The 25,711-nt window shown below is 42.1% G+C and overlaps 2 protein-coding genes across 2 annotated transcripts; both read right to left on the reverse strand.

The window, feature by feature from the left end:
- Positions 1-3,669: 3,669 nt before the first annotated feature.
- LOC120789316 lies at positions 3,670-7,959 on the reverse strand (the record flags this gene model as incomplete). The annotated part of the gene is given in 2 exon segments (XM_040125973.1): positions 3,670-3,957; positions 3,960-7,959. Coding segments are annotated over 2 exon segments (4,143 nt in total), but the record flags the coding sequence as incomplete, so codon positions are not given.
- LOC120789317 lies at positions 7,960-9,240 on the reverse strand. Its single transcript, XM_040125975.1, has one exon. The coding sequence runs from the start codon at positions 9,238-9,240 to the stop codon at positions 7,960-7,962; it is 1,281 nt and encodes a 426-aa protein (XP_039981909.1).
- Positions 9,241-25,711: the final 16,471 nt, after the last annotated feature.

The raw sequence follows: 25,711 nt of genomic DNA on the forward strand, positions 1-25,711 counted from the left end.
CTCACCAACAGAAGGATTTCTGCAAACTAATTTGTCGTTGTTGAGTTTTGCTATTTTTGTGAGTGTGAGTGTGGGTGTCGGTATATACCACGTGTGCATATGTGCGTGTGTGGTTATGTGTGCATGGAGTGCTGAGGGCCACGGAAAATAATACAGTGATGTTTTTCTTCTAGCTTCATTTTCTAACCATGTAAATTGATGTTCTTGCTTGTGTGGAAACAAATATACTCTACACTGATGTCTATTCGTCATAATAATATCACACTATGATATTATTAGTCACATTGTGACTGTCTAAAATTGTGGAAGATGAGCCTCAGCTGAATTAACACCAGCATCCTCTGTCTGCACAGGAAGAATTGATAGTGTTTGTTTTTGATTTGGAAGAGAAAATTGATCAAATGTCTTGGCATTAAGATTGGGATGTAAGACATGGAGACAGTTTATAGGGCCCCTTTATTGCATGTACCATGACATAACCTGATGCTTATATTGTGAATGTCTCGGTGCAAACCCGTTTCTTTAAATGCAGAAAAACATACCCTATATATGTTTATATGAAAAGTAATATGAGTAATATTAAAATTATGATTATGAGTACTGGGCTTTTTTTTCACAATCTAATAATAGCATTGTAAGATTATTTAAAAACACATCTTTTATGTGTACATCGTTCTCCTCCCTGCCTTAGTTTTTCATTGAAGGTTAATTTGAGGTTTGAGGGTCCCCAAACTGAGCAAGGCCTTTGGGTCTTCCATTCACCAACATGACCAAATCCACTTCTCATCTTCATATTTACACTCACACAGACTCAAGGCAGAGACATATTGAATGCCCTTTTCTTTGCTCTCCCAAGATTACCTGTCAGGGTTGTCATGGTTGGCTGATGTGGACATTGTTTCAATTCTTTCTTTGAGTGTGGTGTGTTCGTAAGTGTGTGTGCAGTTGCTCTAGCAATCATGGCTCGGTGACATTCTTTATCTACATTTCAGACAAGTGCCTTAGAGCTCCCTTGGTTACAGAGCATGAATAGATCCTACAAGTTAATCCTAGCCTGGTAACATTGCACAGCCGCAGAGATCTCTTGAGACTTGTGGGCTGTATAAATGACGGTATTCTACTGCTGTTTATTCATGAAACCAGGCTCTATCTATCTTATGCTTGGACTCACAAGGAACAAGCAAACCCTCTTAAGCGGGGGGGGTTAAATATTTTGCATAAAGAAAAGATGTGATGGCGTTAGTAGCATACACCAGTTTCAGTTTCCTTAGGCGCTTCATCACACACTAGTCAAAAGGGAGCATGAAGAAAGGACTTGACTTTGCCCGCTTTGTTTTGCATTTCCATTGAATAAATACGATGAGAAAGGAAAGGAAAGGATAAGAAGCAACCGTAATGGTACATTTATCTGGAGAGAAAATATCTTTTTTTCTCTCTGAGGAGGAAATCTGTTTCACACCAGTTTCATAGGAAAAAGAGATCAAGATGTTTAGCTCATACTGTTTCCAAACTGTGGTCTAGATAGCCACAAAATAACAAATCATGCATTTTTGAAGAACCTCAATACAAGTGAGTATATCAGTGGCAGCTTTGTAGATTGGAGAGCAAGCCCAAGGCAGTGACTTGGCAGTGACAATCCAATTTTCTTCCATGGAAGAAGGCCAAAATACATCATTGCCACTTACTGCCTGTTCTGTATGTATCTTTTCTGTATGACCCCAGCTCTTTCCCTTGATGAACAATTTATCTGTATAGTAGCAGTTTCTGGCTTTATTGATGCTGGGCTACTATTTTATAAATTAAAAAAAGATCGATACAAATTAAATTCTTCTTTGCAGGCATCATTGCAATGATCGTTCATTTAATTATTAGGTATTTTTCTCTTAGTTGGTTCTGCAGCGTCAATGACCGAAGGCCAGGAGTAAAGTGGTCTTAATCAAAATATCAATCAAAATAATGAACTTGCCGGATAACTGTTTTGCCATTCCAAACATTGTAAATCGGTGACAGCTGGATAGCATTGTTAAATACCAATGATTTAAAGAAAAACTACACCTAAAAACATTTAATGAGTAGTAATCCTTTATTTATTGCTCATCACAGACAAACAAAACCGTAGTAATCATGTCAACAAGTGAGTGTATATGTGTGTATACTCACCTCAAAAAAATCTGTCTCAGTGAACCACCCCCTAAATCAAACCAACAGACAGCATTAATTTTTAGATGATTGGGTAGAAAAAAAATAATTACACTAAGCCACATCATTTATGGAAATAAAGTTTCATATGATTTCAGTTTTATTAATATGTGGTATTTTCCAGAATCCTTTTTCAGTTTTAAGTGGCTTTTGTCTTGCTAACTATTTAAAAAGGTGGCTATGAACAGCGGCCAGAAAAACCTCTAGTTTTAAGCTAATTGAGTTGGGTTCTTTGCTGGTAATCTTAATAAGCCTTCACACATGCCAGCAGAGAGAGGCCACTGTATATGATTAACAGATTTATTTCTCTTCTGTGGCAGTAAACAGAACACGAGCCCTCACGAAGAGAACTGTGTTACAATGTCCTGAGCTTTTCCAGACCTTTAGAGCTAAATGACAGAACCTCAACAACTCCAATAAGAATGTATTTTACAATGGCTCCGACTACTTACTGGCATGTTTCCCACACACATCGAGGGAGACTTTTGTATCCATATTGGCTGCCAAAGTCTTCACGCATTTCCTGTTCAGACTTGCACAGCCCATCAGTGGCTGCTTACAGCTAGTTGACGATTCACTACCATCAACACAGGCATTCAGTCTTGTCCTTGCTAGCTACAATGAGCGGCTGCAGTTATTGAGTCTCCTAAAGTTGCTTGGTACACCTATGCGCTGAAGGTCTGACCCATATACTCTTAATTTTACTCTGTTTTCATCATAGTATAATAACTTCTAACTACTGTTTAATCTCTAAATTAACTTTATTGTCCAACAGAGTGGGACATTTTTCTTGGGCTCTGTGCATGTATTGTTTGACTCAGCCACCATTGTTGTGACCTGTTCTGCCACAGTCTCTCCCAGTTCAGATGTGGAAACAAAGTACGGAAACTCAATTGAATAAGTATGAGTATTTATTCGCTGTCTGCAGAGAGCGGAGATCAATCAGGTCTGCACAAGCAGCAATACCATGAAGAGATCTGACTTGAGCTCTATGTGTGTGTCTTTTATATGCTGTATGTTTCAGTCAGCCCAATGGGGGGTAACGTAAAGCCCGCCTTGTGGTTTATGGCTTGTGCCTGTTTCCTGATTCCTTGACCTTTGGGGTCATGTCCTGTGTTTCTGTGATTCCTGCTGATCAGTGAAGTGTGATCTCTTCTTGGCTTACATGTAGCTGCATATAACATAAGGCACAATAGATAACACAACAAATATTGAATACCCACAAATCCCCCTTTTGATCTCGTTTACGAGATCAACATTGAAAAGGAAAAAACATAAAAGAACAAAATTGTTATCTCATTGAATTAATCCTTAAACTCAGGAACACCCTCAAAATCCCACATTTCAACCTCCTCTGCGTGGAGCAGGGACATCATCTGATGTGATGGGATACGACCTTCAACAGTAGTGGTAATAAGTCTAGTGATCAAAGACCTACATCCAACATAAAACAAAGAAATCGATGAGTGGCTCATTCATTTCTTCACTTCCTCATACTCCTCGATGATCCTGGTTGGTGGCTTGGCACGCCACTTGATGGAGAAGGACGCTATTTCACTCCTTCCCTTCTCAGGGTTATTGGTTAGACTACCTCACCCTTATTGCCACCAGGGAATTATTCTGTCCCTTGTTGATTGGTGGTCTTTCCAGCGTTGTCTTCACACAGAGCCCTGTGTGTTTCTTTCAGTGACCTGGTTGGCGCGTCAGCCGCTGCACATTGGCTCCAATGATACCAGGTGTCACCTTTACCATCCAGCCGACAGCATGGGAGGTGCGTTCCGTGACTTTGTAGGGTCCGGTCCACCTTGGCTCCGTCCACTTTCTCTTGATGACCCTCAGTAACACCCACTCAGTCTCTGGCGTTGTCGTTTCGTTTCCTCCTGCTCGCTCGCCTACTTGTTCTGCGAAAGCTGCAACGAGACTCTGTAATTCATGGAAATACTGCTTTGGAGTTAGAGTTTGAGAGTCGTGTCCTAGTCCTGTCAGTTTTGTCGGTGGTCCAGGAAATGCTCTTCCTGTAGTCAACTCATGGGGAGTGAATCCCGTGCTCTGGTTTACCGAGCTTCTAATAGACATGAGTGCTAGGGGCAGGGCGTCTAACCAAGTCATTTTGGTCTGTGCACAGATTTTGCCCAATTTAGTCTTGAGAGTCTGATTCATTCTTTCTACCTTGCCCTGTGATTGGGGATGGTACACGGTTCCGAACTTGTGCTTAAGCCCAAGCAACTGTTCAACCTGTTGGAGATCTTTGTTTTTGAAATGTGTACCATTATCTGATCTTACTTTCTCAGGGAACCCGTGTCGTGGAATGTACTGATTGATTAAGAATTTGATCACTGTTTTGCTATCTTCGCGCTTTGTAGGGACCGCCTCTGGCCATCCTGAATAGGCGTCGATGCACACCAGCAGGTACCGGAAGCCCCTGACTGGCATTACCATGTCTGTGTAGTCAATGATGATTTCGCTACCTGTTTTTGCTATCAATGGGAAGTGACCTGGGTGAGGTTTGACTGTCGGCCTGGCGTTGTAACGCATGCATTCCTCGCATGTGTTCACATGGTGTCTGCACATATCTTTCAAAAATGGATGCCACCAATGCTCCAAATTTCGCATCATCTGCGCCACTCCCACATGTCCTACTCCGTGTGCTTCTGCAATGGCAGTTTGTCTGATTCCAGGGGGCAGAATTAACCTGCCGTCCGGTCCTCTCCACATGCCCTGCACGTTTGTGCATCCTCTAGCTATCAGTAATGTTTTCTCCTGTGGAGAGGCTTTGTCTTGCTCCTGTTTAATCTGCTCTAATCCGGTGTCAGTGTTGTGTGTTGTTTTCACTGCCTCTGTCTCTGCACACAGCATTACCAAATTGTGGTTGTAGCCTGCTGCTTGTTTCGCTGCTGCATCTGCCGCGTCGTTTCCTGTTTTAGTGCTACTCTGCATTTTATCATGTCCCTTGCATTTGATTACTGCAACTCGTTTCGGAAGCATCAGTGCTTCTGTCAGTTGTTTCATCTCCGTTTCATGTTTAATGGGTTTGTTGGCCGCTGTGAGGAAACCAGTCCTTAACCACTGTGGTAGCTCTACGTGTACTGCTCCTACCGCATACGCTGAGTCAGTGTAAATGTTGATGTTCTGGCCCTGACCGATTCTGAGAGCCTCAATGACTGCTACAACTTCTGCCCTCTGAGCAGATTGCGGTCCTGTGAGTTTTTCTGCTTTCAGTATGCGTGTTCCCTGTTCCGTCTGTTCTACCACTGCGTACGCGGAGATCAAGCCATTTTGGTCATGTCTGTAGCAACAACCGTCAGTGAACAACTGTCTTGCGTCTGTCAATGGTTCTGTTTGTAAGTCCTCTCTAACCTTTTCCTCCTTCTGAACTTTCTCTGTGCACTGGTGGGGTTCTCCTGATCCTATCTGTTCTGCCATGTTGATGCCTTCGTGTGTGAACGTGAGGTTTGGTGCTTCCAATATGTTGCAAATGCGTCTTTGACGCAGTGGTGTGAGTGTAAATGCAGAGGATTGAACATATGCCACTACGCTATGTGTTGTTAGAACGTGTAGAGGGTGGTCCATGACGATGTGTGCTGTTTTTTGAATGATTTTTGCAATGCCAGCTACTTGTTGTGTGCAAGTTGGGTGGCGTTTTTCCATGTTGTCCAGCATTGTGCTGACGTACATCAGAACTCTCCTCTCTCCCCCTTTTTTCTGGAACAATACCCCGTTTACACAGAGGTTTGTTCCAGAAACATCAAGAAAAAACGGGGCAGTATAGTCTGGAATGGCGAGCTCTGATGCCGTCGCGAGGCTCTGTTTTAACTTGATAAAGGCCTCTTCAGCCTGCGCCGTCCAGTTAAGCTGGGCAGTGAGGTTGCGCATGCCATGTTCTCTGATCATGTCCCTAAGGGGTGTTGTGAGGCTGGTGTAGTCAGGAATGTAATTCCTGCTGTAGCCAGTAAGGCCTAGGAAGGAAAGCATGTCTTTGACGGTGAGTGGTTTTGTATGGTGCAAGATGGTGTCTCTGTGCTGCGTGGATAATCCTGACCCTTTCTGCGAAATCTGTCTTCCCAAAAATGAGACTACCCTGCGTGCAACTTGCAATTTCTCCTTGCTAACCTTGAATCCCTTCTTTGCAAGGTGCGCCAACACAGAACGAGTGGCCGTCAAACAAAGCGAGGCAGTCGGGGCAGCGAGTAGGAGGTCGTCCACGTACTGAATCAAGGTGGTGTCAGGAGGCAGGTCGCAGTCTGCTAACATGTCTTTTAATACGTGATTAAAAATTCCCGGTGAAAGAGCAAAACCCTGGGGAAGTCTGGTGTAAGTCAGCTGCTGACCTTGGTAGGTAAACGAAAAGATGTCCCTGCACTCCGCAGCTAGCGGAAGGCAAAAGAAAGCGTTTGCCAGATCAATGCAAGTGAACCACTGGTGTTGGGGTTCAAGGTTTGTCAAAGCCACATACGGGTTGGGAACTGGAATAGTGGCGGTCGACAGTGCAGCGTTGATGGCCCTAAGGTCATGCGCCATTCGAAATTTACCAGTGTTTTTCTTTTCGATTGGAAGAATAGGCGTGTTCCACTGCGAGGTGGATGGTTGTAAGACCCCCTTTTGTAACAAGCCAGTAATGGTATCTGCAATGCCTATTTCAGCCCTTGGTTTGTGTGGGTACTGTTTGATCCAAATCGGTTCTGGAGATTTAAGCTGGAAAGAAATAGGTTCACATTCGACTAGACCCACGTCCGTGGGTCCCGTTGCCCACAGGGTGTTAGGGAGATCCTGTAGCATGGTGCTTGTGTCGGGGTGATCAGTTTTCTCCCTACCATGGTGTCTGGAGACCTGAACATGTTCCAATAAGGCAGTGTCGTTACAAGTGATCTGAATTTTGTAAATTTCGGCTTTAGGTGAATAGTGCACGTGGGGCACGGCTGAAGCCTGCCAATCTGTCTGTGCTAATGCTGTTCTCACGATCGTCCCTAATTCTTTAGGCTGATGATCAGGATGGAGGGCGAGCGACACGTGAGGCGCCGCCTCTTCACCCATCATGTACCATTGCTGTTGCTCGTTTGTAAGGTCAACTCCTGCTACAACCCCTACTCTTGCCACATAAATGCAGTTAGTGTGAATAGTCCATTCATGTCCCTCGATCTGTTCTGAAAACTGACTCTCATACCATTCGGAACTCTGCCTGTCATAGAATAGGGTTACGTGTAGGGGATCAGGAGGAGTCACATAAGGGTGTAGCTGAGAAATCCAGGGCTTCCAATGGAGGTAGGCCGACAGGATGCCCTCGTGCTTTGCTGTTTCACTGCGTAATAAACCCCAATAGATGTCAGCAGCTTTCTCCCCTACTGGCTGTATGAGGAACTGGCCTCTGGAGAGGGTAGAGGCGGTGTTACAGTGTATCTGCGTGCCGTCAGGAAAAGTTACTGTCAGACCGTCTGGTGTGCAGAGAATAGAGGCTCCCATTCGGGTCAGCAAATCCCGCCCCAGGAGGTTAGACGGGACTGCAGGAGAGTAGACAAAAGAGTGCATCATAGTCTGTCTTCCCACTGTGGTTGGAAGTGGTTTGGTATATGGCAGAGTAATGGACACCCCAGAGAAACCTGTCACCGTTATTACGTCAGATGATAAAGAGTTCTTAGGCACAGTCTTTATTGTAGATACAGTAGCACCAGTATCTACTAGAAAGGGCAGCGTGGTGTTCTCCACAGTGACTGACAGCACCGGTTCTGCCGTTAGGTACTTGTCAGGGCGGCTCTGTGGGGTGTGTCACTCAAAATCATACCAGGCGGGGAACTGAGTAGCGCTTGGTGTTGGCTGATGCACAGCATGTGGCAGTCCATTTCCTCTCCCTCCTCTCGGGTAGGGGCTGCCTCGTTGTGGTCGTGGTTTGCAGGGGCAGTCGCGAACCCAATGGTTGGGGTCACCGCAGATGAAACAAGCACGATTCCCTCCGTACGACCCACGCCCCATGTTACCTCGGAATCCTCCCCTCAGCGAACCTCCCCTCCCTCTATAAGGTCTACCTCCCCCTCTCGATGGTTGTGGCCCCCATGGAGGGGTGGGGTACAGGTCCGGATAAGCCTGACCATTACCGCTGTCCCAGCTTTCAGGTTCTACCTGCGTAGCCATAAGCAATTTAGCCTGCTGGTCTCCTTTGTTTTTCTTTTTATCGCTAACCTTCTGTCTGGCCTCATTAAGTTGTAATTTAAGCAGCTGGGCCTTCAGATCCTGCAACTCATCCTGATCCTGTTGGTTTTTGTCCTGGGCAGCTGTTAGATAATGTATAAGGTGTTTCTCCCACACGTGGGACTCACAGCCCAGCATGTCCGGGTTGTCACGCATTTTTTGTTGGGCTGTGTCAGGAACACCTTTCAACACTGCCTGCCGGAACCATTCGGTCTGCGAACCCTGGTTACCCGGACAACAACCTGTGTGCTTTACCCACAGTTCCTTGGCTTCATTGATATATTCGCGTGGGTTCTGTTTGCAGTCCCAGCGCATTTTGGGCATGGCTGCAGCGTTTGGCAGAGGAAATTTAGTGCGCATGGCCGTGCCTATTTTGGTGCTGTTTGTTGTAAAAGGATTCTCGTCAGGTATCCGAGAGGTTCCTGCATCATATTCGACATCTCTTAGGTCACCAGGGGTCATACATCGTGCAGCTACTGCCCTAAAGTCTCCTAGAGCTAGGGTCTGTCCTGCAGTCAGGGAGTCAAGTTTGCTCAGCCACATATTACCACCTTCAGAGACTGGTGGCAATTTATCCACAATAGATTGTAAGTCCCCGATGGTAAACGGCTTGTAACGGTCTCTGTGTCCAGGGGTCACTGTCAATGGGGCTTGGAACAGGAGTCCATCTACTCCCTGTTCCTGTTCCTGTTTCTTCTTCAGTCTTTCGGACCTACGTCGTCCTAAGGCATCCGTCAGACTAGCAGCTGTGTTCAGCGCTTGATCCACCTCATTCACCAGCTTGTCACACTTTATACGTAGTACCTGATCCCGAAGTGATTCTTCCTCTATCTCGTCCCTGTATTCTCCTCTTACTTGCATTCTGACCCTTACTTCTTCTTCTTCTCCTTCCCATTGTCCGAAAGCCCTCATTGTGGCCTTTTCTGTACCTTCCCTATATGCACCGCAACTTCCTATTTCTTCTCTCTGTCTAGCCGCTAGCTCTCGCCGGAGCGCAATCTGTTCTTGTTGTATCAGTTCCTCTTGTCTTTCCTGCTCTGTCTGCCTCTGCTGAACTTTCTTTAACCTCTGTGTCCTTTCATCTTCACTCACTTCCCTATTTCTCTCTCTGGCCCGTCGGTCTGCGAACGGGGTTATCTGTTCCTCCCTTGCTGGAGTTGGCTGGTTATGTGTTGTGCTGCTAGCTTTTCTGCTTGTGCCTGACAATGGTTGGCTAGTGCTGCAGGACTCTATTGTATCCTCATCCTCATCCTTTCCAATGTCTAAGGTTCCACTATTTATGTAAAGAGTGGGGTACAGGCTAGCTGTGGGTGTGGGTGGCGCATACGGAGGTGGGCAAGTGGTGTGGGTGTCAGATGCAGTTACCGTTTTTTCCCTTTGGTTGTTTTTGATGCAGGTGTTTCACGCTTTGCCAGCAGACCGTCAGTTCAGACCAAACCCGTCGCTCTATGTCCCATTCGTCGGCTTTTTTCTTCAGCTTCGATCTCTGTAACAGACCAGCTTGTTTTCCCTGCTCTGTAGCCTCATCTTTCTTAGTTTTAGCTTCCATTATTTTCTCATATAGTAATTTGCCTAGGGATCCTGTATCAGTGGGGTTCTTGCCCTTTTCTTTTATTAACTCTTTCAGTTTTGTTTTAGCTTTATTCACCTTCTTGTCCCTGCTGTGTTGAGTGCATGTAGAACCGATGGCCCTGAGGGTGTTATCCATTTGGTCCTGCAGTGTTAACCACAGTCCTCCCGGACTCCATCCTCCATCTTCTATCTCTCTGTCAAATTCTCCATCCATGTTTCTAAACTCTGTTCTCTTCGGCTTTATTCACGAACCGTGTCGTTTATTTAGCCGGTATTGGTTCAATGCCTAGCAGCCAGACAGTTTGTATGCCACGGCCGAGCAACTGCCCCGAGTAGCTGTGAACCGGTGGTTTTGTTGACACCGTGAGGTTTTCCCTCCACGCAGACAGATTGTGTTAGCACCGTTAGGTTTCCTCTGTCCGCTTTACAGTTCACGCTACGACACTGCTTATGACACTGACCTCCACTTAAGATTGCAGAGTTTTATTTTCCCGCACCCCCTTTTTTTTTTTTTTTTTTTTTTTTACAGTTTAAATACACACATTAATTATTATTACACACGTATTTGTAGGACTTCAGCCTACGGGCCTCTCACCCTCTGTTTTATAGTAGACGTATTTGTAGGACCTCAACCTACGGGCCTTTCACCCTCTGTTTTATAGTAGACGTATTTGTAGGACCTCAACCTACGGGCCTTTCACCCTTTATTAATTCTATTTTCTTCAAAAAGTTCAATTCAAGTTCCGCAATTTTAGATAGAATTCGGGGAGCCGCAATCCCCGGGACTCTAACCCAGCTTAGAACCCAGTTCTATCCGCCCTCCGTCGAGTAGCGGTTGGGGTTTGCCACACCCACGGTTATCGTCTACTTTTCTTCTTTTCCTTTTACACACTTATATTCTATCTTAATTTATTATACTCGTACTTATTCTTTTGGGCAGAGTTCTTGCACGATACGTCAGACAGGACACAGTTTTAAAATATTCAATACGCAGATTTTGTTTTAACAGGTGTCTGCTTACCTTATTTTGTTGCCGGCTTGTGTCCCAGTCTTTTGTTCATGAAGAACTCTTTTAGGTCGAATGTTCCGTTTTCTCATTTACCACATCCCGGACGAGCCCCCAAAATTGTTGTGACCTGTTCTGCCACAGTCTCTCCCAGTTCAGATGTGGAAACAAAGTACGGAAACTCAATTGAATAAGTATGAGTATTTATTCGCTGTCTGCAGAGAGCGGAGATCAATCAGGTCTGCACAAGCAGCAATACCATGAAGAGATCTGACTTGAGCTCTATGTGTGTGTCTTTTATATGCTGTATGTTTCAGTCAGCCCAATGGGGGGTAACGTAAAGCCCGCCTTGTGGTTTATGGCTTGTGCCTGTTTCCTGATTCCTTGACCTTTGGGGTCATGTCCTGTGTTTCTGTGATTCCTGCTGATCAGTGAAGTGTGATCTCTTCTTGGCTTACATGTAGCTGCATATAACATAAGGCACAATAGATAACACAACAAATATTGAATACCCACACCATATAAGATGTGCTAGGCAGGTTGATATTGTTAGACATTGACAGAGATAGATAAAAGTCACTAATCACTTACTAATATCCAATTAATTTCTTTACCTACTGCTTTTGCTCTGTTGCTTGTCACCATTAATGTAAAAGGTGTTTGTGGAGGTACAATGCTGTAAAAGCAACCACTTTAAGAGAAATTCATATTGCTTCCAGCCCACACCCTGAAAGACTCCCTCTTTATATTACTATAAACAGTTCTGTTAAACCATGTTGGTTTATGTGGCTCTCTCACAGAATATAGTGTGTATAGGCATAACTGCACAAACTCTTAACTATTAATGGGACGAAAGCACTAGATTTTATTGCAGGTCAATATTGCACGATATGCAATTTGCACTGTGCACATTCAGCTCTATTTGTGACATTTTCATCCTCTAAAACAAGAAAAAGCTCTTCATTTCATTTATTTTATGTGATCATTCAGCATAGAGGCTGTTTTGCAACCAAAATAGCTGCAGTCGTTGTTTTCCTGTCATTTCTGTTGAAAATGCCACTGCCTGGTACAAAAAGCCATGCTGACACAGTTTGTGGGCAATTGTGAACCCAAGCCGCCATCAATTGTGTACACTTAAACAAACTGCTTGAAACTTTGTTACCTACTTTTGAGTTTGAAGCGTTAAAAAAAACAACACCAAAAAAAAAAAAAAAACACAAAATAAAAACTATCAGACCTCTAAGTAAGCATAACAATCTTACAGTCTGATACGGTAGTGATTGTATAAAAAGTTTGGTCAGGTCTGTTGTAAGAATCCTCAACAGCCATTTAACCCACTTTATACTTAGATTGCTTCCATTAAATGTCATGAATAAGTAATTGGAATCTCTGCTGGCAGGATGGGGAAATTATGAGGAAATTGAATTTATACAAGCATACGCACAAAGTAGCACACATGAAAACATATTTTTAATTGCATCTATTATGTGTCTGAATCATCCAACTGCTCGGAGGCCATGATGCGATAGGTCTCTTGTCTCTGTGAAGACAGGAAGCAGGTAAAAATTATAATGACATTAGTGTACTCACTTCAGACCTTCTGTTGACCGGTAATAACATTCCTCAAACCTCTAACAGCTGTTCTGAGGACTGGATGGCAAAGCCAGCCAGCATCCATTCTGTTAGCCAGAAATAGGTTGCTAATGCCACTTTTGGACAATTTAATGAGATTTTCTGAGACTGGGCCAAACATAGCCAACAGGACCATTCTACCCCCTTCAGGTGTCTGTGCTGAGATGAAGCAAGTTGGGGAAATAAAAACTAGTAAAGGTGTCACAAAGAGAATGAAACATTTCCACTGCAAACTGGAGCCGTTGGCGCGAGCAGGACTGAATTACAATGCCAAACTCTGCTCTAATAAAATACCCTCATCCTCACATATGTCATTTCCTCCTTCCATTTCTAAATAAAGTCAGTTCCATACACTGTGTGAATCATTTTAGGGACGCTTTCAAACTTAGTGATCCATGTCGTTCTGCAACAGTCTTCTGAGAAAGAAAGTGGCTGAGTCAGTGATGAACTAATCTGCTAACTGTGAAATGAAATAACTATGAAACAACTATGCTCTCTTTATTGTTGTTTTTCTTAGTAAAGTAGATCTACCATAAACTTAGAGACAATAATTTGGCAGTCAACAATTTCTCTCATCCAAGGGGTGGAATCTAAGGACTTTAGACACTAGCCCACTGGGCAGTAGTACCAGGGCAAGTTATTACTAGATTAGTGTTCAGGGTGGCAGGTACATTTTACTATTTGATTTATTAAAAGTAATATGTTCAGGGGGGGTGCTCAGTGCTTACCACGAGATTGCTACATACTGACAAAAAAGAGTAAAAACCCTAAAACCTAATTTCATTTAACAAAATCTGTCCTGTCATCCCAGTATATTAACAGTTCCATGCAATTTTTTCAGAACTCTACAGTATGCATGACTCTTACTTGCCTTTCTAAAAAGCATATAAAGTGTTTGATATCAGCTTACTGGTTAACCTGTGCCCAGACTTTTCTCGAGAATGTGTAGCTTTGACTATTGCGGCTTTCACTGAACTACAATACCTTTTTGATACAATTTTCAGTTTTCCTTTGTTATTTGGTACAAACAGTAGCGTCAGCAGATAATTGTGGAGCGAAACTAATAGCATACCAAACCCGCATGTACGTGCGCACATTGTGTTCAGGCCTGGCTGCACAGAAATTGTTTCTGGTGCCCTGGGTTCATATATTTACCTGCAGGGTAAAGGTAGACTTAAAGTTGAAGTTTAAGTTTGCATCATTGCGACTGCCTGGATGAATTGCTTATCACTGTCTGACCTAAAAAAAGGAATACATTTATTGTAAAGGTCATTTACTACCAGGATAGCTATTGAATTTCACTGAACCTTGCCCTTTTCTTTCTCCACTCCCAAAACAACAACAAAATATGCATTCAGACATACACGCGTCTCAAAACTGAAAAACACAGACACTTTCTGTCCACTGCAATCTCATCTGGAACGTGTCCACACTGATTCTCTAAGGAAAATGTCATTTTTAGGATGTAGGAGATGAAAAGCATTAAGAGGGCCCTTGTACTGATGAACATTGAAGAAGATTGCATGAGATGGGAAGAGGGCAGGTAGAACTGAAGGTGTAAACTCTGACGAGCACAAAATGAGAAATTGGGGAAAACATTTCAGGCAGGAAAGTGGCTGGAGGTGCTTATTATACAGGAGAGAGGAGCTTTATGTCTCTATCACTGCATCAAGGTTGAACAGTAAAGGACTTCGGGGACTGCAAAGAATGACTGTGTTTTTTCATGACTCCACTTCCTGTTTGTCCCTGTCTGTCCTCACTCTCTACGACTTTGTACCCCTGACTCACCACCTGTCCCATCACAGTAAATCTCAATGCGTGTCTCAGCAAATGCTCATAAACATGTTACAAATGCTAACTGTGAATGAAACAGAAAAGGAACAAGTCACTCATACACACATTTGTCTCAGATTTGCCACCCACTCCACACCTTGAATGGATGTGTGAAGAGGATTACCTCTGCACTATCGGTAAACCTTCTTTCCGGACCTTATCTAATCTTAATAAACACAGCTACTTGTTAATTCCTAACAAATGGACACTATGTCGCCTAACGAGCACAGAACCACATCTATTAACAGCTACACATATTCACCAAGCTAATGATAATAGGAGGAGAGCTTTAATGAGGGTCGTTTTACAAAATGTTCTACTGAATCTGCTGTCTGGTGCAGAATTCATAACAAGGCTCATTTTTGACCTGCACGCTCTCTGTGTTCCTTGTGACTATATTTATGATAAATACAATGCACTTCTTCTTGCTACCCATATTTTCTCTCCCCTGCCCTCCCCATATGATGACTTGCAAGCCTGCCTGGGTAATATTAAATGGGCCATGCTGATTTAACAGGGTAATACAGGTTCAATTACTGCATGAGGTGCTCAAACTGAATACTACACAGACAGCTTATTCATAAGCTGAGTGAGAAATACTTTAAAAGAAGGAAAAATCAATGTATGTCATTAATATCCAGACCAAGACCCTATCTGCCATATGCAGCTTTCCCAAATGAACCTATTTATCCTGATGCTTGAAACTGAAGTCAAACCTGCATGTCGAGCCATTTTCAAACTGTGCGCTTCCACACAGAGCTTTGACCTGCACAATTATTCAAGGTGGAATGGATTCAAATTGCCCTCTGATGAAAGTGGTGCACGCTTCAAGCAGAGAGGGCAATCAAGGAGCAGAATGGGAATCCCAAGTAGGGCAGCAGCTGGCTGCAAAGAGGCTAGGATCCAAGCAGAATAAAGAGATCCTGCTCAGGGCCTGAGGGTGATACTACAGCCACTGTCCTGGAACAGAAGGGTGCTATCAGGACACTGGCACACTGACTTCTGCTTCCATTACTCCATGGGTGGAAAGAGGGGTCGGTGCACACAGACTCAGACACCTGTGGGACGATTAACAGCATCCTTCACTCAGCTTTTAATATTACTGTCTCCACTGGCCTGCACCGACTGTACCCCAGATGTCTTTTTTTTTTCCTTTTCTCCTCCTCCAGTCCCAAACGGCAGAACGTCAGCAATAACTTCCGCACTTTGAACTGATGCTAAAGAGTTTGCAACAATTAGGTAGCAGTCTCTCCGATCATACGAGTCATATTTTTCTTTCAAACTAATGTTGGATGCCTAAAATGCTACGTAGAACATTGGTCGTTTGTTATCAACATCTGAGAGAAAATTGCTCACCTATTCTGAGCTTCCCATTGCTGCTTAGTGCATCCCTGCTATTTCACTGTTCCTGTTACTGTGAGCCATTAAGCATTAAAGTCACTCAAATTAGTTTGTTGACCATTCAGTGTTTTATTCTCATCATAAAATAAGCAAGCATTTTATAGGGAGAGTAAAGCATTAAAAGTAATCTGATGTTTTTTTCAAGGGGGTTCTGGGCTTTCCCCATCCTGTGTCAGTTTAGCCACATAGCTGTGGGAGTAACAGCATGTTGAACCATTGTACAAGATGGAGCAGTGCCGGAGTTTATGGAAAGTTTTGAGACATTCATAGGCTAAAGGGGGGTGAATCGGTATTCTTTCTTTTGTTTCAAAGAGTAAACCTTTGTAAGCCATCATTGCAGCCATCATTGCTACTGAGCCATGACTTGACTTGACTTCACTTGACTTCACTTGACTTCACTAAACTTTGAAAGAAGAATGGCTAGTTCCCCATGATATAACACTGACATTCAGAACAAGAACAGGTGGGCTAGGATGGGGCTTTCAGTTAAACAGAGACAAATACACAGCTGCAGTTCATCACACAGGGATTTTACTCTCAGTATTGACATAAAAAAGAGTCGTAAGGATAGATGGCGGGTCTCTGAAGCCAGCATTTGGTAATAGTTGTTTTTTTTAGCTTGCTACTGTGAGGATTTACAGGTTGCATGTATCACATCTACTCAAACCTTAAGGCATATTTCGAAAATACAGAAAGAGGAAAAAAAAAACAAAACATCAACACTCAAACCCAGTGTCCTCTACACTTAATGTCCCACTTCATCCAAAAGAGGCTGAATATAGGGACAATACCAAAATTTGTAGTCATGGTACACCAGTACTCATTAACACTTCCTCCAGCAGGAGTAAATTGGGTTTCAGTCAATTTGGATTTCTTTTGAAGAATTGTAAAATACCAGATCAGATTTTTTTGACAAAACTCTCTCCATGTCAGTGTATCGGTAGAATTACACTGATTTTCCAAGGCTTGCAGATTAAGATTTTGATTAAAGTTTTCAATTAAGATTGGTATAGCACAGATAGCAGGGGGTCATATTTTCTGAAAATGATAAAGTGTATAATGACTCAGTGATGTTATGAGATAAATATGCCTCTCATAAAATATTCTCACTCGACAGTAACAATGATTGACCATTATTTAAGCTTCAAAATTGCCAGATCAGTGGTGCCCTGGCATCAAATTCCTGGTGTTATAACTGTGTGCATTCAGTGTAGTGCATGAGCTGGTGTCCTCTTATTAAAAGGAAAGATTGTGGCATGCCTGCTGCCAATAGGGCTGTCTATTATTCAGCTGCATACAACATCAATTTCTGAAATATATTCAGAATTGGGTCTGATTTCCTCCCCAGAATCCATAAAATATGAATTCCTATAACTATTTTTTTTTCTCTTCCACCCTGGTCGCTACAGAACATGATTGACTATTTAAGAAGCCTGGGGATAAAAACAGACTTCACATAGACATCAGGAATATGCATTGCTGCAGAGCTCTGACTGATAGGATGCACCAGGGGTTGATTTGTCATGGATGCCAAGATTGGGACTGTGTGCTAAAACACATTTGTTTGTCATACCCTTTAGCGGAATGTAAATGTAAAAATACCGAAACAATTGGCGGAATATTTTAACAATCTACCCATCTACGTCCTTATCGCTTGGTTTCTGAAGGCCAACACAAGACATGGAGGTCTTGCGTCACATTTTATGACACTTACTTTGTGTTTTGTCGTTTTTAGGTGAAATTCTTTTGGGGAGGATTTTGGATTTCTGAGCAGTTTTTTGGACAGCGACTTAGCGAGCTGCTACTGACAGTCTGCATGTGCGGCTTTTACATCTGTAAATTGTCGATACAGAAAATAACCTGGGTTACACTCTACCCCTCTAAACTGCATGAGTCTCTGCATGCAAAATCGGTCAGATGCGCCACCCATCACCACAAGTAAATTCTCAACCTGTAGGAAACAATGTGTTAACTTAATTTTAGCTAAAATGGGCCTACGTTACTTATGATGTAGTTGATGTTGATTCAGTAGCATAATTATGTCGCTTGAGAAGAGCAAATGCCAAGCTCACTGAAAACGCCAGAAAATGAATTGAAATGACCTTGAAATGATCCCTGATGAGTTTGCACCCCTGTTTGAATAGGCTGTATAAGAGACTAAATGTCATCTTTCCCACACAGCCAATTATGACATCCGCACTTGTGACTTTTTCAGAGGTCTATTCAGCCGTTGGCATCAGCTTGAATTAAAATTTCTGCAATATTTTAATTGAGTATCTTTTCTGGACTAGTCTCACTTAGGTGCCCAGGAGTTTAAGAGATCAGGTGTTGTTCTGCTGGGTTTCTCTCTGTGTAACAATTTTACGAGACAAGAAAATGAAATTAGAAGGATCTAAAACAAAATAGTCTACATTAGCACTATTCGTAGTCATATTTATATGTTTCTTGGTGGAAATCACCAGCTGTGATGTCTGCTTGTTTGTGCGCATGCATATCAGCTTGCTTGCCGTGTATGTTTCTGGTCACTCTTGTAATAACTGGATTGTCCCCTTTTTAGCTTATAAGAGTTTTTTGGGTCGTTATCCACAGTCCTTTTAGTTACCAGTAATTAAGAAGCAGCCAGGTCAGAACAGCTAAGTGGAATGAGTTTCCATCCAAAGCAAAGTGTGTTCAGCTTGTGTGTGTCTTTGTGTCTGTGTACTGAAAGTCTGTGCTTTATGTGTGGAAAAAGCAGAGAAAGAGAGAGTGAAAGAAAAATTGAGTAATTTACGATATTATTCATTAAAAAAAAAACAACACACACTTCAAACATTCAAACATTGTATCCATCTCTATCTGAGCCGGCACTGAAAGTGCACAGTGTTATGGTGAACTTCCTCAAAGCAACTGATAAGGTGAAGGTTTATAGAATGGGTTTTGACTACTCTTCTGCATTTTCTCCTGGTTTGAAGACACGTAGAGAAATTATAATGAAAAGCAATGACCAAAACAACCCCCACATTTAAATCTTATTTAGAATAATGAGCTTCAAGAATATATGCAGTACCCAGTAACTAGTGAGGGAATGAACAACTTCAGCCTATACTGTAGCCATTTCCTTATTTATCTGCAGTGTGTACCTGCAGTCAGTCAGTCTTTTTTACCTTCATCTTAAAAACACCACACTATTCTAGTAATAGGCATACTTTTAATTCTTTCAGTGTTTTTTTCCACCTGTTTAATATAATATTATATAATCTTACACCAACTAATACAACACCAGCTGCATGCTGAAAAGAGGAAAAATCCAATTAAAGTCAAGTATCAGTTCAAATATTTCAGCACAATTTCCCTTTACCCATACTAAAAAGCTTAATTTCATTCCTGTCAGGGTCACAGGCTGCTGAAGCCAAACAACCAAATTCCAGGCCATTTATAAACTAATGAATGCATTATCAAGCAGAAGATTTTTACTCCTTCTGCCCGTGTGTGCTCTGATGTATCCCATCTAAAAGGTATAATTATTAAGCAGAGAACATAGAGCTAATTTACAGCTCATTTGCCACTTCATAGTCTGGGTGAGACACCTCTTTCCGTTTCAAAGTTTAACCTTCATATATTTAAAGCCACTTGAAAGTTTTCAGGGTTACTGGAGACTAGATATATCCCAGCATGCACTGGGCAGACAACTTGGGCATAACAGGACTATAAGCAATAGAGACACTCACATTCGCATATGCAGGGAAATTAATGTACAATACGGTATACATCTTTGTCGGTGGAACCAAAGTAGCTCTATCTCCACATGCTACAGCAAATACATTACTTGCATACTGTGCAACATATTTTTAATAGCACTGTCTAGGCGTCTTAAAACATAGGCATACGGCATGATGGGTATTTCTGTGAAAAGGCATTGACATTATAACACTCCGTGGATCACCAGCTGCTCCGGCTCACAGACGGACTGTGATGTATCACCACTATTACTGTGCCATTTTGTTTTCTGATGCACATAGTATCAGATCTGTGGTCTTTTGGCTCATTTCTCTCCCAAACCCTAAAATAATTTTTTACCTCCTGCTCACAGACAGACAGATACACAGACACTTACGCACACAGTCTCATTCTAAGTCAGTGGAGGAATTTGGGGAATTCTTTGAGTGTGTGTGTCCAATGTGCTGTGTTATTGTGGGGAACCGGGTGCTAATATGTGGGTGGCAAATGGGACAAAGCTTCCCTTCTCAGCACACTAGATATCCTCCCTCTCACACCCATTGTTTTCTGTCCATGAAAACAGCCACCAGACAGATATTAAAACCTGATACAATCATCAACAGTCTCGGCCATCACACCCTCAGAGAGATGAAAACAGAATGACACAGATGGAAAGGATAATAAAATACTGGCAAAAAAAGATCAACATGAAAGCAGTGCAGTTGTTACTGATGAAGCTTACGGGGACTGGGCTGCTTGTCAATGAAAGAGACTCATTAAAATAGGCGTCTTCTGTCACTGTATCTGTGTTTGTACAAGTTAAGTATGAAACCAACATCTCCAGTTTCAGTTTGTTTATTATCTTGTTTTATATTGTATTTAGAAAATAAAGAAAGAAAAAAAGACAAAAAGACGTGATTTCACCTGTTCCTTACAAATAAACATGCAATTTTTCCTAGAATTATGTATTTTTGCGATCCCAGCGCAGTAATCTGCCTCATCGTGTTTTGTTTCAAGATATTGGAAATTATTTCTAAAAATTGTTTTAAAAACAAAAACTACATTATGAATAACACATTTTCACACCCCTTTACCAGATTTTTTTCTCAAGAAAAACAAGCCTAAATGTTAAATTTGTGATTAGAGCTAGCTAATTTTCTTAAAAGTAACAAATCATAAGGCCTCTTTGTTTCAAGTAATATTTATAGACAGGAATTTGTTATCAAAAAATCCCAGATTTAAGAAGTCCTTCACTGGAAAATGTTGACTTTTTACTTTTTACTTCTACCAGTGTTTTTGAATCTTACGTGGAAAATTCTAGTGCTGAACAAAAAGAAATGTATTTAAAGTGAGCAAAAATCATTCGAAGGTTGGAAATCATTGAAACCTATAATTTTCTGCTCAAGGTGACGCTATTGTGCCAAGGTATCGCATTGAGTTACAAGTGTAACTATATCAAAAAAACCTTAAGCACACAGCATTGGTGTCATACATGCTACAGATTGTAAAGCCCTCTGAGAATAACTAGTTTTGGACTACATAAAAATTGACATCAATATATTATTCAAAAAAGCTGCATCCGACATGCCAAAACTTCTTCTTTGTTGTGCAGACTAGGAAGCAGAAAATGTTCTTTGGTCTTTTTCACAGCACAAGTTAAATAGCTCCCTAACTGTATCATTTTAATTAGATTTAGTAACACTGCCATTGCATTCAGTTGTTTCTATAGCAATTATTATGGAGAGGAGATCCTAACTTCCTTTGTTATTGTGTCCACACTCTTAGCTTTTGCGACCCAAATTTATTTTCCTCTCTTTCTTTCTGCATTCCATTTTGAAACTTCTTATCTCCATTTAGATGAAGTTGGCCGACTGCCCCAGGACCAAGCCACAATCACTTGTACAAAATCAGTCCTCAATTCTTGTTCTTCCATTTCTTCATTTCCTCCCATCTCTTTTGTTGCCATGCCTCCCAGCAGTCAGAGCCTAACAGTGTGTCTGCGCCCAAATTACAGAGCTCAAATCAGGGGGACTCTTCTGGTGGACCCCTCGGTGGATCTCTCTTTTCAAGCACCACACAAATTGATGCAACCAATCTCATACTTGTCATCATGGTGCATTGCTGTTGATTCTCAATTTCATCCACATAGTGACTATCTTTTCCTAATCACTCATTGAAGTGTATTGTGTTGATGAAACGTGTCATAGTTGTCTCCCTTTCCTCTAGTTTTGTATTCAGGTTTTTTGTCTTCTTATGTCCTCCATCTTGCTCCAGTAAGGGGTTGTTTGGACCACATGATCAATTTCATATCCAAGTTTCATATCCAGTTGTGATTACTGAATGTTTTTCTTGATTTCAGAATCATGGGTTAAATCAATTTTTCCCAATATCCTGTGCAGAAAGATGATAATATCCTGAATGGGGGTTTCTTCGCTTAATGTAGTCATGATTTTTCTTGAATTACTCTAAAGTACTTTCAAAGTTTTAGTTCCTGTTCCTATTTTCTACATACCCTCAAATAATTAGCATTACTCAATCATTAATCACTTCTTTCAAATTAGACCTCAGTAGACACTAAATATAGCAAAGTCCCAAAAGGGCCATTGTTCTTTTCGTGCAAGCACAACTGAAACCCACAGTTTTCACACAGAAACCCACAGTTGTTTATGATGAAACATGTACAAACCCTATTTTAAGTTAAGTGAAAAATAATCACAGAAGTAGCAAATAAAAAAGCAAAACTAGTGAATGTTTGGACCAACAACAACATCTTCTATTCGACAGGGATCAAAAGAGGTTACATACATGTAAACCAGACTCACTCTGCAGCTACAAAAATGGCTATAAGCTGTTGGTATGAATTAATTTAAAGTCATACTCAACTTGAACTGCTATCTTATTCCACTCCAAAATATTTAACATTAAATCTTGTTTTTATTTAACTTCAAGTGCAAAAGGAAGTTAAGTTTTTGAATACGAGAACTACAGCTACTAACTGAAATTCATTCAATTTGCAATGTTGCCTGTGGGATATTTTCAATGCTGCCACACATGACTGTTTATTAAATGAAGCAAAAGGCTGTTGAGAATTGATACGTAACAGCACGTAGCTCTGGAGCTGCTGTTTACGTGTCTAAGGTGATAGAAACTTTCGCATCTCATAGTGGTGTGAGTGTGACATTTTCCTGCAAATATGAGTGTAAAGAACCATATATAAACACTAGCTCTCTTCACTTCTTTCTCTCTTGTATCTGATGCTGACAGGGCAGCTGTTGAACTGGGGGCAATATTTGGCACGTACCCAACTGTACTCTGGTACATTCACAGCTGTATTGACAATGTCACTGTCAAACAATCACATCCAAACTAGTGTACCTCAACCAGAAGCCCTGGATGACAAAGGAGGTCAAAACTCAAGGACCATGACACAGCCTTCAGGTCCTGATGCCTCTGTTCAGGCCACATCTTCACCTTGCAGGAGCGTGATGTGAGGCGTGTGCTCAGAGCAATGAACCGGAGGAAAGGTGCTGGCCCTGATGGTGTGACAGGAGGGGTGCTGAAGCAATGTGCAGACCAGCTCTCCGAGGTCTTCATATAGATCTTCAACCTGTCCCTGACTAAATCCATCATCCCACCTTGCTTGAAGTCTGCCACAGTCATCCCACTGCCAAAAAAGACATCAGCGGCCTCAACGTCTCCCGTCCCGATTGCACTTAAACTGCTTATCTGAAATGCTTAGAGATGCCGGTCCTGCAGGACATCAACGCCAGCCACCCACCTAACTCTGACCCACACCAGCGTTTGGGTGTTGCCTACAGAGGAAACCTATTGCCTACAGAGCAATAGGTTTCCAGAAGATGCCATCGCAACTGCTATTCACACTGCACTGAACCACCTTTAACACCAGGGGTCTATGTGAGAATGCTTTTATTCATAGACTTAAGCTCTGCCTTTAACACCGTCATTCCAGGCAGACTGGTTTCTGAACTCACTGATTTAGGATTTTCCCAAACCACCTGCCACTGGATCAAGGACTTTCTGACTAACCGCCCCCAAACTGTAAGACTAGGCCTGCACCTCTCCTCCACCCTTACACTCAGCACCGGCGCCCCACAGGGCTGTGTGCTGATCCCCTTCTCTACACCCTCCTGACTGTGGCCCCACCCATACCACCAACACCATCATCCAGTTCGTGGACAACACGACTGTGGTTGGAATCTTCTCAGGAGGTAACAAGATAGCCTACAGAGATGAAGTCCAAAGACTGCCAGCGTGGTGTTAAGAGAACATGTCCCGAACTCATCGCAAAAAACAAAGGAACTCATAATAGACTTCCAGAGGAAAAGTGCAGACCCCAGTCCACTATACATCAACGGGGACTGTGTGGAAAGGGTCCCTATTTTCAGGTTACTAAGTACACACATCGGTGACCACCGCAGTAGTCAAGAATACACAACAGTGACTAGTCCCTGAGGATCCTTAGGAAAAACACATACAGGAGAAGCTGCTCGTGCCCTGCGTGGTATGCCAGCTGCCCAGCAGCGGACAGTTGTTGTTTTTATGTGTGAAAGCACCGGCAAGATTACCACTCAGCTTTGTTTTAATGACAATGAAAATAACGGAATCTTTCTTTCTCTCTGTCTATCCATCTGTCTATCTATCATTCGATCCATTAAAGTCAACCTACCCAACATTACGCCCTGGGGCCCTCGCAGTGATAGATACTAAATTGCTTGTTGCATTTTTATCAGCACTGGCAGTTAGAATTCACATCTGCTTGTTTTTTTTAGACTGAGATACATCATAAAAATAAAGCTGATGATGTTTTATTCTCTTGTGGTCAAATGCGAAAGTGTACGGTGAGAACAACTTGAAAGACAAGCACTTTAGATGGAGACTTTGTTTTATTCCTCAAAAGTTTGAAAGACAGTTAACCGTAAAAAAAAAAACAACATAAAATGAAAAATCGTCTGAGAAAAGACAACTATGCCTCAAATGAATGCTGTCTATTTGGTTTTACCTGTCAAGGAGTTTTAAAATGATGTGGTTGGTTTCCATAACATAAGCCTGGCATTTGTCAAGGGAAGTAAAACGTACCCATGAATCTGGTGTTCACTCAGTATTATTTGTTGTATGTTTTTCCAACTCCACTGCATATTGATACCACATTTTAACACACAGTGGGAGGCCTATTTTTAGACCCAAGAATGTAAACTGTAGACCTTTGCATTTAACTTTGAGTCTTTTTTGCATGGGAATTGGCATGTAGGTTGAAAGCATTGTTTTGAAGGCATTTGACCAAGTCATTATTCTCCATTCAATTCACACCAGTGAGCAAGTAAAAAAAAAAATTCAGATTTTCTTGGCAAAATAGATATTGTGAATGCCATGACAACCTTCATGCCAAAGAGTAAAATGCTTGAATATTTTGTGCAATTAAGAGTTTGTTTGTGTATATGTGTTTGAGTGAGTGTGCGTGCATGTGCGCGCCGGGTGGGGGATTGACGGAAAGCGTGGTGAAGTTCATGTTTGACTGCATCTGCTTGTGTGCGGGGATGCACCATTTACTGTGTCCACTGAAGCGCAGACCCAAACATTTTCCAATTTTCTACCCATGAAGATGCCAAACTAAATTAACAGCCAACACAAAACAATGAGACAGTGTTGTCAGCCCTGGCAGTCAATGAAACACACACTGCTCTTGTTTTCTTCCTTGAGTCTTACTGTCTTTTCACTAATAGACATTATAAATCATCTGTTTATTTAGAACATACAGCAGGATGTGTTATCAGCCAGGCAATTCAGTGGCATAATGTCTAAAGATACAGGAAAACAAGAACAGAACTGGCTGATGGGAACGAGTGAGATGTGGGAGGGGAAAAAAAGTGAAAATATACTGAAATAGGGAAAAGAATGATGAGACTTTAAAAGTGAGATTAGTGAACGAGTAAGGCATGGGTAAAGGCACTGGATGAGAGGGAACGTGAGGATGGGAGAATAACCAATGATGTTCATTGTAAAGCACAGAGGGCCCAGTTTAGATCACAAACTCTGCTGTTTTACTTGAGCAATTTATCGAAGGAGAGGTGTGTATAGGGGGATGGTGGAAACTAAAAATAATGAAGTTTTCTGCAGAGACCAAAGGGCAAATCAGGAGTTGAGAAAGTGGATAAAGAATATGTAACCCTGTTT

Source organism: Xiphias gladius, chromosome 4 (genome assembly GCF_016859285.1).
Source record: "Xiphias gladius isolate SHS-SW01 ecotype Sanya breed wild chromosome 4, ASM1685928v1, whole genome shotgun sequence".
Lineage (NCBI taxonomy): Eukaryota > Metazoa > Chordata > Actinopteri > Istiophoriformes > Xiphiidae > Xiphias > Xiphias gladius.

Coding starts and splice junctions, on each gene's coding strand:
- LOC120789317 (XM_040125975.1), bottom strand. CDS start 9,240: ATGCAAGTAAGAGGAGAATACAGGGACGAGATAGAGGAAGAATCACTT.